Source organism: Cynocephalus volans, chromosome 18 (assembly GCF_027409185.1).
Source record: "Cynocephalus volans isolate mCynVol1 chromosome 18, mCynVol1.pri, whole genome shotgun sequence".
NCBI classification, from domain to species: domain Eukaryota; kingdom Metazoa; phylum Chordata; class Mammalia; order Dermoptera; family Cynocephalidae; genus Cynocephalus; species Cynocephalus volans.
The window spans coordinates 9,731,243-9,743,848 of record NC_084477.1 but is presented as its reverse complement, the minus strand read 5'-3'; the positions used below and the strand labels follow the sequence as shown (position 1 = coordinate 9,743,848).

Here is a 12,606-nt window from a genome sequence, read left to right as displayed (position 1 = left end):
CAGGTGTGTATCCTGGCTCCTCATCTGAGTTTCCAGGCAGGCCCTGGGGGACAGGGGTGGGGACAGACAAACAAATCACTGAGGAGGGGACATGATTCACCAGGGCTCTCACCAGGAAGCAGCTGACGTCTATGAGCAGGACGGTGGGGATACCACCAAAGGTGACCCCCTGAAGCACGGTGCTGTTTTGGGCCGAGTTGTAGCAGTACGAGTCATTGGGCCGGTCCCCGAAGCCCAGCTGCTCACGGATGGACACCGCCTTGGACTGCCGCAGCTCCAGGAAAGGGGAGTGGGTCATCGTGCCTGTCCCCCCTGGAGAACAGAACGAGCCAGATGGTCAGGGCTCAAACTCTCCCGCAGTGTCCCTAGCCAGCGCTGGCAGAGCCAAAGATGGGTGTCACCTCCAGAGGCTGGTGGGGCACAGAGACCCAGCAGCCAGGAATTGGGGAAAGCGGGACACCAGACCTCTGTGTGCCTGGCAGTGCCACAGAGAATAGCTCCATTGTGGGAACAGTCCCCAAGGGTCAGATGGTCAGGGTGGATGGCTCATTCAGGACATAGAAGGGGGCGGGGGTGACCGGGAAGGAAGGCAGGGACAGAAGCCACGAAGGAAGGCAGGGACAGAAGGCGCTGCGGCTGCTTGGCTTAAGAGGTGCTAAAGTTCCTCTAGCCTCAAGGACTCCTGCGGGGAGCCACTGGAGGATCTGGAGTACAGGCAGGGGACGCAGGAAGGACACAAATGCAGGGAATGGGAAAACACTGGGATAAACGAACCAGGAAGAAGGGGACATCCCAGTATGCATGAGGGTCCCCCATGGGAGCCACAGACATGACCTCGCGCCCACCCTTCACAGAATGTCAGAGCTGTGACCTCCCTCAGACATGGGCCCATTTGATACACTTGGAAACTGAGACTCAGAGAGTTTAATGACCTGCTCCAAGATTCAGGAGCTGGTCGGTGCAGAAGTGTCCCAAAGCCAGTCTCGGATGGCAGATGCCAGCTGCCTCTTCTCTACACCTCGCCCCCTCTCCTGCCCACCAATGACATGTGCTAGCTCACTGGGGGACTGAGGACAGGGCCAGGGGTGGCTGGAGAGGAGGAGAAGGCAAAGGGGCTGTCTAGAGTGGGGAGAGGGAAGGAGTCTCAGAACCTGCTCAGGGCCCCCGGGGTCCCCCAGCTCCGCCCTCTGCCCCCTCCGCTCCAGCTACCATCAGGCTGACTGGAAGGCCCTGCATTGCCAAAGCAAACATCAGTCTGGGGTGTATGGTTGGCCTTTCCCTGCTGAAACTTCTGGCAGCCCTGGTGACACCAGTGGAAATCGCCAGTGTCTGTCCCCTGACACCGAAGTCCCGGGAGTTAGGGCCCACATTCTGGCTGCTTTCACACTGTCTGCGGCTGAGGGCCCGGAGCAATGCTCAGAGCCCCCTGCCTTCACGCCCGCCTCCCCAGGTCTGCTGACACTAGAATCCCAGGGGGCTCCTGCTACGTCTGGTCTACCTGTTGGAAGGATGAAGATCTTTTGGATCTCTGTGCCAGCCAGCTGCCAAAAAAAAAAAAGGACAAAAATCTTGGGGACAAGAAGAAAAGGTGTGGCGAGCCCAAACAGATGTTTGGACTACCTGGGAGTGCTGGTGGGGTGTTGGTGTTGGGGGATGACTCCCAGTTCCGACTCCTGGGACTGCAGTGCAGGGGACAGTCACGTGCGCACACGTGCACACACAGGAAGTGCAGGAAGGGTGGGTGGGTGGCAGGCCCAGGATCAGGGCGTGGGAGCATTCCCCAGAAGGCTAAGTCACTTTCTCACCCCTGCAGGAGACTCGGCCCTGGCTGAAGATAGTGGGGGTTGTGACACCAGAGTTTTGGTGGCTCTGAACAGAGGCCATAAATCTACCTCTGGGGCACAGATGTTCTTGGCTTCCCTCCTTAAAAGCCACCCAGTGGCACCACCTCAACAGAACACTTCAGAGCGACACTGCGAGGACAACACCTGGCCCTCCTTCCTGTCCCCACACTTACCACCTGCCAGGGGATGGGCCTGCTGGAGAGGTCCTCAGTGGGAGCTGGCTCTGGTGATGGCCCAGGCAGCCCCAGCCACCTGCCACGCTGCGGGGGGCCAGGCCTCAGGCCCACCACTCATTTCCCACAGGGCTTTCCTGACCGCTGGGTCCTGGGACACCAGCCTTTCCAGACTTCCCTGAAGGAACACAGAAGACACCTGGTGTCATATGGGAGTCCCCCTTTTCCATTTCAGGGGTTCTGGATGGAAACTTGAGCCCCCTCCCCCTGCACTCACACCTGCCCACGTCTCTGAACTTGGACGCCCAGACGGAGAGGCCGGCTCTGCCCCTCCAGCCGGGCCCTGACCCCGAACTCCCAGAGCTGGCTCCTGTACCCCCCCCATCACCTGCGGCTCCAGCCTCTCCCCTCTTTTCCAGTGGCTCCAGGCCCCGCATCCTGTCCCCACAGCAGCACTGGTGGCTGTGGGCTCTCCACAGGACCCCAAGCCGAGGACCTCACACAGGCCCCAAGGGCTGCTGCTGCTGCTGGGGAAGCTCCCCAAGGTCTCCCAAGGGCTGAAATCGGGTAAAGGAACACGGCAGGATAACAAGGAAGGCTTCAAAGTGACGTGGGAGGGAAAAAATCCCTATAAAATGCTCACAGAGGGAGCATTGTCCCCACAAAGGCAAGGTGGGGGTGGGGGCCTCGCCAACACTGCTTAATGCTGGAGGTGGAAGGAGGGAAGGAGGGTCCCGGGGCTGCTCCTCCTGCACTTGTCAGCTTGTCACACCTCTGTGTCATTTTCCTCTAGCCAAACAGGCTCCCCCAGGGGGTTTCACAAAGTTTTGATAAGAACTTAGGGAGGTGAGCCAGCAAATACCACCAGCCTGGGACAGAGGTCAGGCCTGGCCTCGGGGCTCCCTGGCCTGGTGGCCTGCCCCTCCTGCCCCCTCCAGATGAGGCACTCAGGTGAGGGCACAGCTGTGGGGATCACGATCTCTCTCAGACCTTCCAGCTGAGTCACCACCTGTCCCTGCCCATCAGACAAGTGAAGTCCAGATCCTGTTGAAAAATCCCTGCCCCTCTGGCTCTCAGTGGGCCAGCCCCTCTGTGTCTCCCCAAACAGGAATACAGCCATGCAGTGCCAAACAATGTCTCGGTCAATGATGGACCACGTATATGACATTAGTCCCATAAGATCACAATACTGTACTCATATTTCTACTGTCCCTTTTCTCTGTTTAGCTGTGTTTGAATACACAAATGCTTATTACGACTGTGTTACAACTGCCTGCAGTATTCAGTATAGTAACATGCTGCACAGGTGCATAGCTCAGGAGAAAAGGGCTATACCCTATAGCCTAGGTGTGCACTAGCTGCACCATCTAGGTTTGTGTGAGTACACCCTGTGATGTTCAACAATGACAAAGTCGCCTACCGACGCATTTCTCACAAGGTATCCCAGTTGTTAAGTGATGCATGACTGTACTCGAGAGGGCATCTGGGGACACACCCACCATGGGGCAGCCCTGCCAGGCTGAGGAGAAGGCTGGGGGCAGAGAGGTGGCCAGCAGTGATGGCGAGAAAGCCAGATCAGTAAACTAGGCACTGCAGCCACAGGGTGTGCCTGGCTAGGTGTCCTTGGCAATATTCAGTCATCCCATATTTGTTGATACATAAATGCCAATGTTTAGCACTTATCCATGCCTCCCAGAAAGTTCTCCATTCATCCCCTCATTCCTACCCAGTACCCTTAGGGTAGGAAAGCCAAGAATTACTGCTGAGGCCCAGAAGCCAGGCAAGCAGCAGCTGACCTCAGGCCCCCAACCCAAAGGTCAGCCCATGAGCTCCCAAGAGTCTGGTTGTGGCCAATGGGACAGGGCTGAATCCAACAGCTGGTCTCAAATTTGCCAAAGCAGTAAACTACCAATGCTAACCCGCTGCCCACCTGAGCTGGCAGCAAGGACTAGCCCCTGTAACAGACATGACAATCTCTGTGCCTCCCTTCCAGAAATGCTACCAGAGTGCCGCAGGACGTGTGTGAACGTGGTTGGTTCTTGCAAGAAGGCCCCACGTAAATTCAGTGTCCTTTGATCATGTCCAATTTTGTCACCATGACAGCAAGACTAACAGCAGCTCCAGCCCTTCTGTCTCAAGGAGAGTTATCCGATCTTCCAGATGTAGAAGCAGGTTGCAAAGTACACCAAACTTCTCCTTATGGCACCCCCAAACAGTGCCCAGGAACCTGGACAACTGTTTACCTCCTCAGACATCCAAGGGGACAGCACAGCCGCTGGCTGAAACAGGAGGGAGTGTGGCCCAGCACTGTGTGAGCAGGCTCTGGAGTGAGGGCTCATCTTAGACAAGTGGTCACCCACTCTGTGCCGTGGCTTCCTTCTCCATAAAATGGGGGTGAGGACCTAGGGCTCTTGGAGGCACATCCCCAAGACGATGCCTGTAAAGCACTTAGGCCGGGGCTTGGCCCTAGTGAGCACTGGAAAGCTGTCAGCTTTTAAGTCACCCCTCCAGCTAATGGGAAACACACTGGCAGGACCCCGTCTGATGTCTTCCCTGTGAGAGTCCCATGAACAGCCAGGAGAGATGGGTTGTGTCTCCGGTAAGGGACGACCTGCCTTTCCTTACCCCTGGTGAGTGTCTACACCCTGCAGGAGCCAGGACGCAGAGAGGCCCCAGCCTGCCTCCCCCAGCAGCCTGGCACCCACCGGCCTGCACTGATGACCACGTCCGCGGCTCACCCTCAGACCCTGACAACGTAGCAGCTGGGACACAGCCCCGGCTGCAGGGCTGGACAGCGTGGGACCCAAAGACGCAGGCCACCCCCGGGTCTCAGGTGGCCAGTCTTATCGGGTACTGGAACCTCTGCAGATCTGGTTTCTTAGCAGAGCTCCTCACCTTCCCCGCTCCCCTTCCCCCAAGTCCCCAAGTCCCAAGTCTCCTGGGGACTCTGCCAGGGCTGCCAGGTGTGTGGTCACGGAAGGACAGCCGGAAGGTGGCTTCCGCCTTCCCGGCGTCGGGGGACTCGGACGCCAGGCCCTTTCCCAGTCGTGCCTCTCCCGGGGAGGCTCAAAGGCAGGCGGGATCGGCCTTAAAAGCGAAACGTGGGGCCCTGGCCGGGGACGGACGTCCTGAAACGCTGTCCGGAAGTCCCGAGGAGCGCGGGGTCCCCTCGCCCGACCCTCTCCTCGCACCCCTGCCCCGCAGTCACCCCGGCCTGGGTCCCCGCGTGGACCCCCCCACGTCCCGGGAAAGGCGGAGGGCGACATCCCCTGCCCTCAACGCCCCCTTCCCACTGTACCTGCGGCGGTGGCGCGGCGGTGGCGCGGCCCGGGGAGCAATCGGGTCCCACCTGGCCGGGCGGGGCGACGTCCCGACCACTAAAAAGTTACAAAGTGAAACTCGGGCGCCGCCTGCACATGCGCAGAGCGGCCCCCGGCGCTTGCCCAATTTGGAGCCTCTGCCCGCGCCGGCGCCTGCACCGGGAGGTGCACCGGGGGACCCGGGCCCGGCGCGGGGTGGTGGTGGCGCGGGGACAGCCTCTGCAGACGTTCCCGATCGTCCCTGTATCGCACTGAATTTCCGCCCAGGGGCGTGGGGGTGGCGGGTGGGGGGATGGGGAGCTCGGCCCCAGGCTGCGGCCACCCCGAGTCCCCTGCGAGGAGCCGGACACCGTGAAAGCCCCGAGGGTCTCCGTTCAGCCCCCAACGGGGGTCGCAGCGTTTCCTGCGCTCTCTGGGGACAAGCCCGGGGCTGGCCGTGCCCGAGGCCGCCAGGGGCGCCACCGACACACTCTGAGCGCCGCGTGTCCCCTGGCTGGTAGCCAGGGGTTCCCGGTGAGCCGCTGGCGTCCGCAGGGGACTGCGAGCTCGCCCAGGGCGGGGCCACCACCTCGCGGGCGCTGGGTCCCCGGAGAGCGCCTGGCGCCGCCAGCTGGGCCCTTCGCGGGCCAAGGTTTCCGCATCTGCAAGAAGGGGAGGGGGCACCCAAAGCTTCCTCGGGGTCCTTTCCAGCACCGGACACCTCTGAGTCCTGAGGAGCACCTCCCTCCCCGCAGGTGCAGCTCTGCAGCCCCTCCGACCTCTCTTCCAGCTCTGGACTCTCATCTTTATTGTAACGATGAAAATCTGTCCCTGATTCTACACCAGCCTGTGGCTCGCTGGGGGTGCGGGTGGGGGTGGCCTCTCTTCCCGCCTCTCTCACTTCTTTTCTGTCCCATCTGGCTCCCTCCTCCTTTCTCCATCCCTCTAGCCACGAGGTACTTCCCAGAGATTTTCCTCTGCCCCCTGAGCTCTGTCCTTGTCCCTCCATAGCTGTGCCTGGCCATCTCCCTCTCCTGCTGCCAAGATCCCTGCACCTGACCTCCTGCAGGCTCCTGGGTGTGGCCCCCTGGCCTTCTCCTTGACCTAAGACTGACCCTGTCCAGTCTCCTTCCCACACGTCCTCACCCCCTCCCTGCCACATTTAATGGTACCACCACCTGCCTGGTGTGTGCCATGGGTCCAGGGAAGTGCAAGGTCTGGCCCCAGTAATTAGAATGATGGAGGTACTTCACACACACACACACACACACACACACACACACACACACACACACACACACACACACACACACACACACACACACACACACACACACACACACACACACACACACACACACACACACACACACACACACACACACACACACACACACACACACACACAGAAAAAAGTTAGGATCCTTGATTTTGGAGAGGGAAAGGATTTCTAAGTTTGTTCTTTTTTTTTTTTTTTTTTAAAGATGACCGGTAAGGGGATCTCAACCCTTGCCTTGGTGTTGTCAGCACCACGCTCAGCCAGTGAGCAAACCGGCCATCCCTATATAGGATCCGAACCTGTGGCCTTGGTGTTATCAGCACCGCACTCTACCGAGTGAGCCATGGGCCGGCCCTAAGTTTGTTCTTCAGTAGGACAATGTGATTTGAAAATCAAGAGAAGGCTTTGATGTGTCGGAATGTGAGTTGGAATAGCAATAGTCCCTGTTAGTCAGTCACTGTGTGGAATGCCTGTAAAATCACTATTAAATCCCCAGTAAAAGTATGGAAGTCAGGGATCGTTCCTATTTGTTTTTTTTGTTTTTTTTTAATTTTTTTTTTTGCAGCCGGCCTTTACAGGGATCATGATCCTGTGAACTTGGGGTTATACGGCTACACTCTAACCAACTGAGCTAACCAGCCAGCCCCTCTATTTCATGAAGGAAATGAAGGTTTAGAGAATATCAAGGTCACAGCTGAAAAGCCCCTGTAATCTTGGCATTCTAAAATGTTATATCCAACATTGTGAACATTTGCTCCCTTGTTTGCCCAAAATCTAAGGGACTAACCCACATTCTTGTAGTATGAGTGATTTTAATAACAGATTTTTTTTTTTTTGATGCAAGTAAAATTGAAATAGGACTGGCCCTATTAGCTCAGTTGGTTAGAGTGTGGTGATGATAACACCAAAGTCCAGGGTTTTTGATTCCTGTATCAGTCAGCTGCCCCTCCAAAAAATCCAATTACTGTGCTCAGAAAAGTCAAAATGTAACAACAACAAAGACAAGATTTCTGTCTCAATTCTAAGAGGACAGACACCGCAGATACTAGAATCCGAATGCATTTCAATCGTGGCCTCCTGTGTTACTTAACCAAGACCTTGACCAAGTCTTGGCCAAGTCAAACTCTTTCCTTAGTTTTTCAATCAGGTTGCAGAACTTTCCATTTCCTTCACAATTTGCAGAGCATTGGTTAAAATAGAAAAATACAAAGTTAAAAAATAAAATGTGTTTTATTCATGCCTTGCAAAGCCCTTCTTAACTGGGTTGGGGATGCACGACCCACACTTGTCCCCAGGTCTTAGGCCCAGAGTGGCGGTCGGAATGCAGCCCAGATCCAGTGACAGGACAAGGCAACAGTGACAAATTGGGGTTTCCGCTCTTAGGTTACAGTATCTACATAGGTAAGTGCTTAGTAAATCATTGCAGTACATGATATGAAGAATCGAGGAGACTGGGCAGGGGCTACCCAGTGGCCAAGGAGTCTCATTCCTGGGAAGCAAAAATTAGGAGGTGAGCTAATTTGTCCCAGGAAGCAAATTCAGAGTTCAGTAGAGCGCACGGGCCATTTGCTCATCAGCGGTTCAGTAATTCCTGCCTCCCCTGGTGCCCCAGAACATTTGGGACACACGTGGAAGCCAAGTCCTCGGTACTTGGGACTTGGGCGCCTACGGCTCGAGCCTCCTTGGCACGAGCGCCCCGTCTGAGGCACAGCTGCACTTCTGCACCCTCATGTCGGGCAGACTGACCACCCGGGCCCTGGTCCTGCCTCCCTCCTTGACGCTGACGATCACGGGCAGCGAGGCCATCTCTGAGGCGATGCACTGCCGCGGCCCCAGAAACGGCCACTTGAGGGTCAGGGGCTCTGGGGGCTGCAGGCAGCTTCCCACACACTCGTAGGCCAGGAAGCCCGGGGGCTCCAGGACCCAGTTTTGTGCCCACTCCAGCCCCTGCAGGTCGATGTACGTCTCCTGGCGACAGCAGCGGGTGCCCTCGGTCGCTGGTGCCTCAGGGTCACAATTGCCCTGAGCTCTGCGGAGGCAAGGACAGGCAAGGTCAGAGGTCAGCTGGGAGGGGAAGGTCAGGAGCATTTGGGAGGGAGATTTATGATCCATCTGTCGCTATGTTGCAAGAGCTGGATAGTTGTCACGAAGAATGGACAGCAAGAAATAACTAAAAAATAAATAACTGGCATCTGCTGAGGACCTAAGAGTAGCAGGAAGATTTTTATGCATGTTGTCTCGTTCATTCCCGCAGCTCTCTGAAAAGCTGCTCATTTCTTTTCTTTTTTTTTTTTTTTAAAGATGACCGGTAAGGGGATCTTAACCCTTGACTTGGTGTTGTCAGCACCACGCTCACCCAGTGAGCGAACCGGCCATCCCTATACGGGATCCGAACCTGGGGCCTTGGTGTTATCAGTACCACACTCTCCCAAGTGAGCCACCGGGCCGGGCCTAAAGCTGCTCATTTCAAAAGAAGTTGAATTCCCTGCTGCTGTCTTTGTTCGGGCTCATCAGGGTGACCCACAGCGCCTACCCGTAGTGGGTGAGGTCCAGAGTGTGCAGCTCCAGCTGCGGCTCCCCGTGCCCGGCGCCCGGCGCCCCCTGCGCGGCGAAGCGGACCAGCCTGTGGGCGCCCGAGGCCCGCGGGCCCAGCTGCTCCCGCTGCACCGACACCTGCAGCAGCAGCGGCTGCCGGGGCCGGCTCAGCTGCTGCCAGAAGTTCACGGCCTCGGTCACGTCGAAGGCCTTCCAGCCGCTGTCGTGCAGGGACACCAGCCTGCGACAGAGCCCCGCATGAGGGAGCGGGAGCGGTGGGGACAGGGACTGGAGGAGCCCCTCCCCCGCTCCCCTCCCCCTCCGCCCCTCCCCCCACCCCACCACGCCCCACCCCCCCACCTGGAGTCGATGAGGGAGGTGCGGTTGGAGCCGTCGTCGCGGACGCGCAGCCACTCGATGGTGACTCGGGCCTGGGCGCTGCGCGGGGACAGCCCCTCGTGCCTGCGGAGCGCGGCCTTGGGGACCGGCTCCTGGAAGAGCCGCAGCACGGCCTGCACCAGCTCGCTGTTGGGCGGCAGCCGCTGCTCCATGCCGAACACCAGCAGGTGCGTGTCGGCCTCGGACACCAGGAACCTGCTGGCCACCTCTGGGGACACGAGCAGGGTCAGCGAGGCCCTCCCTGCACCAGAGGAGCTCTGAGGGTGGCAGGGCCCAGGTCCGATGACCATGATTTCCCCAGTAATCCACAGGGAGAACTGGAGGGCTGGGAGACGGTGGGGCAGGAGGGGACAGCATCTCCAACCCCTGGTCAATAAACTTGCAGTCAGGCCAGTGTCCCCAAACAATCACAGGGCTTGGGGCTCATTCGCTAGCAACTTCCACCCTCAGTTGGTTGGGGCAGCTTTGGGTCCCTGTGCAAAGGACTGGGGCTTCGGGTGTACAGAAATGCAGCCCTCTTTAGGCAGAGGGGACAGGACTAAGATGGGAGGGGAATGAGGACAGCGGCAGACAACCCAGCAAATGGAAATCTGTGCTCACCAGCTGAGCTGGGCTTTTCTTAGGGGACAGAGGAGCCACCCTGAATTGACTCTCATTACCCTTGCTGATGAGGGAGCTCTGTGCAGTGAAGTGTCCCCCAAAGGAGGAACAGGAGCCAGATCCCTGTAAACCAGTTTTTCAGGGCTACTGAGCCCTGCACTAAATGATGGGGACATGTGTCACACCCTCTTCAGAGGCACCAGCCCATGGCACCTCACACCTGAAGCTCCAGGTTGGCCGTGGGATCACCTGACCAGCCAGCCACATTGCCACCAGCAGTCACGTCTGCTGCTTGTTCAGGACCAGCATGTTCCAGGCACCCTGCATGGCTGGAGCCCAGGATGAGTGTGGGTGGAGCTCTGGGCACCGGGGAGGTGATTCCCAGCCCCGGGGAGGTGAGAGGCTGCAATAGGAGCCAGGCCCACTCACATCCCTGAAGGATGAGTAACTCAGGTGTTGCTTCGGAACTTTTGTCACCAAACACGTTTCTATCCACAATAATTCACTTTAATGTCCACAACACTGGGAGGTGGATAACACGTAGTCACACCACTGTTCCAGGTGACCAAGAGGTTGAGAGGTGATGATACGGTCATTGCTCAGGGTCAGGCTCAGACCAGGGTGGCCGTGTGAAAATGACCCCGACACGCCCCGACTGCCCCCGGCACTCTGAGGCTGAGCCGGGTTCTGCCACCCTCCCATTGGCTCTGCCCTCCCGCCTCTGCCCTCCTCTTCTCTGGTGCCCGGGCCTGGCACCTGGGGGGTGGGAACCTCAGTGCACAGCCCGAGACCAGGGGCCCAGGCCCAGCCCTCCTCCCAGGCCATGGTGCCTCCTCAGTGACTGTGGCCCGTGCACCCCCTTGTGGCCTCCCCACAGAGCCCCACCAAGCCGGGGGCCCTTTGACCCCACCAGAGTGGGCACACCGGTCTGCCGCCACAGCCCCCCAGGACCAAGTACCCAGGGAGGAGGCCTCACCTCGGAAGTTCTGGCTGAACCTCTTCCCGCGGGAGCGGTCCCCGTGGCTGCGCTGCAGCAGGGCCACGTACTGGGCCCTCACGTGGGCGGGGATGACCAGTTCCCCCACTTCGGCCTTGTCCAGGACGGGCGCCTGGCTGAGGCGCAGCTGCTGCAGCAGACTGCCCAGGACCTGCCTCTCGGTGAGGGCCATCCCAGGGCCAGCCAGGGACAGTGCCCAGAGTGCCCAGCAGAGCCACAGGGGCCACATGAAGCTGCTCGGGAGGAGGGTGAAGCACAGCGATGTGTCCCCGAGGTGGGGCTCCAGGAGGGTCTCGGGCCCAGCTGGGTTTGCTGAGAGCCAGGGTCGGGCCAGCTTTATAGCCGGCCCTGGGCTGGTCTGGGGTGGTGGGGGGGAGGGAAGGAGGGAGGTCACACCCCTCGGACCTCCTGGGAGCTCAGCAGCAGACAGGCCCACGAGCCCTGGGGAGGGGCCGTCTAGGAAGGACACAAAGGGCTGTCTGGACCGTGGAAGTGACTGCTGCCCTCTGAACAATGGTCATGAGCTTCTGCCTCAGCTGGGGGTGCCTGACCCGTTCAATGGAAAAGTGCGTTCCCTGGAGCAGACGTGGGGATCTCACTGTCTGCTAGATGCCCAGGCCCCCAGCTGCTGGTTTCAGAGCTAGACTTCTGTTCCTTGCTGTGACCAAACCCTCGGCAGGAACTAGAACTGCCCAGTTAACTCCAGGACTGATCCTGCCTGCAGGGATGAGCACCTGGGCCAGTGCTGAGGGTTCCTGGGGGTCGATGAGACCCTGGGCTGGTGGACTATGCTTGGGAGGCCCGCTGTTTCCCACCATTCTGGGGGGATCGTCTAGACATGGGAACCTGGGAGCATTTAGCGCCTAATGGGATTTTGTCCAATAACAGCCCCATCCACCCCCTCTTCCCTGCCATCTGAAGACTAGAGTTTAGAGTTGAAAGGACCATCTAGTTTACCCTCTCCCCCAATTTTTGAGCCAACAAATCTAAGGCTCAGAGAGGTGACAACTTCCCCAAGCTCACACAGTTAATAATCAACGTCCACAGAAAGTCAGGTCAATGCCCAGCCCAGAGTTCTTTCAACACCCTCAAACCATTTACAGCTGAGTCCTCCCCTGGCACCCCACTTCCCGCAGAGAGTCAGGTGTACTCAGTCCAGTTGATCAGGTCTAGGTGGGGCCAGGGGACAATCCCCCAGTCTCCTGAGGCTTTCCCAAGACACAGGCCCTCCAACCGGAATGTGGATTTATGAGCCGGTTGAAGAGTGTTGCTGGGGAAATAAAATAATTGGGCAATTGGTCAGGATTAGGGTTGCCAAATAAAACACAAGATGCCATTTGAGACGTACTAAAAAGTTATTCATTGTTTATGTGAAATTTGCATTTCACCAGAGTCCTATATTTAGATTTGCTAAACCTGGCAACCCCACCCGGAGGCCAAAAGAAAAAGGCCAGTGTGGACTAGGAGACTTTTTACAATG

General features: G+C 58.1%; 2 protein-coding genes across 5 annotated transcripts in view; both read right to left on the bottom strand.

Moving 5' to 3' along the window:
• TMEM63A (transmembrane protein 63A) overlaps positions 1–5,391 on the bottom strand; it is a 34,002-nt gene extending 28,611 nt beyond the window's left edge. For 2 of the 3 annotated variants that reach the window (XM_063082695.1, XM_063082697.1), the window contains exons 1-3: positions 5,316–5,391; positions 2,018–2,195; positions 113–312 (exon numbers count right to left, since the gene is read on the bottom strand). In XM_063082695.1, coding sequence (XP_062938765.1) covers positions 113–298 — 186 coding nt within the window. In that variant the 5' untranslated portion in view covers positions 299–312; positions 2,018–2,195; positions 5,316–5,391. Of the gene's footprint in view, positions 1–112; positions 313–1,498; positions 1,542–2,017; positions 2,196–5,315 lie in introns of all 3 variants that reach the window. The other variant, XM_063082696.1, reaches the window with a different exon arrangement.
• Positions 5,392–8,260: 2,869 nt separating this feature from the next.
• Positions 8,261–11,355, bottom strand: LOC134366477 (left-right determination factor 2). 2 transcript variants are annotated; one of them, XM_063082879.1, is made up of 5 exons: positions 11,106–11,355; positions 9,709–9,737; positions 9,491–9,606; positions 9,129–9,371; positions 8,261–8,624 (listed from the first exon to the last, which is right to left on the bottom strand). In XM_063082879.1, exons 1-5 carry the CDS (start codon positions 11,353–11,355, stop codon positions 8,261–8,263), a joined length of 1,002 nt encoding a protein of 333 aa, XP_062938949.1. The 2 variants fall into 2 exon arrangements, with proteins under 2 accessions (XP_062938949.1, XP_062938948.1); XM_063082878.1 differs by having other exon boundaries at positions 9,491–9,737.
• Positions 11,356–12,606: the final 1,251 nt, after the last annotated feature.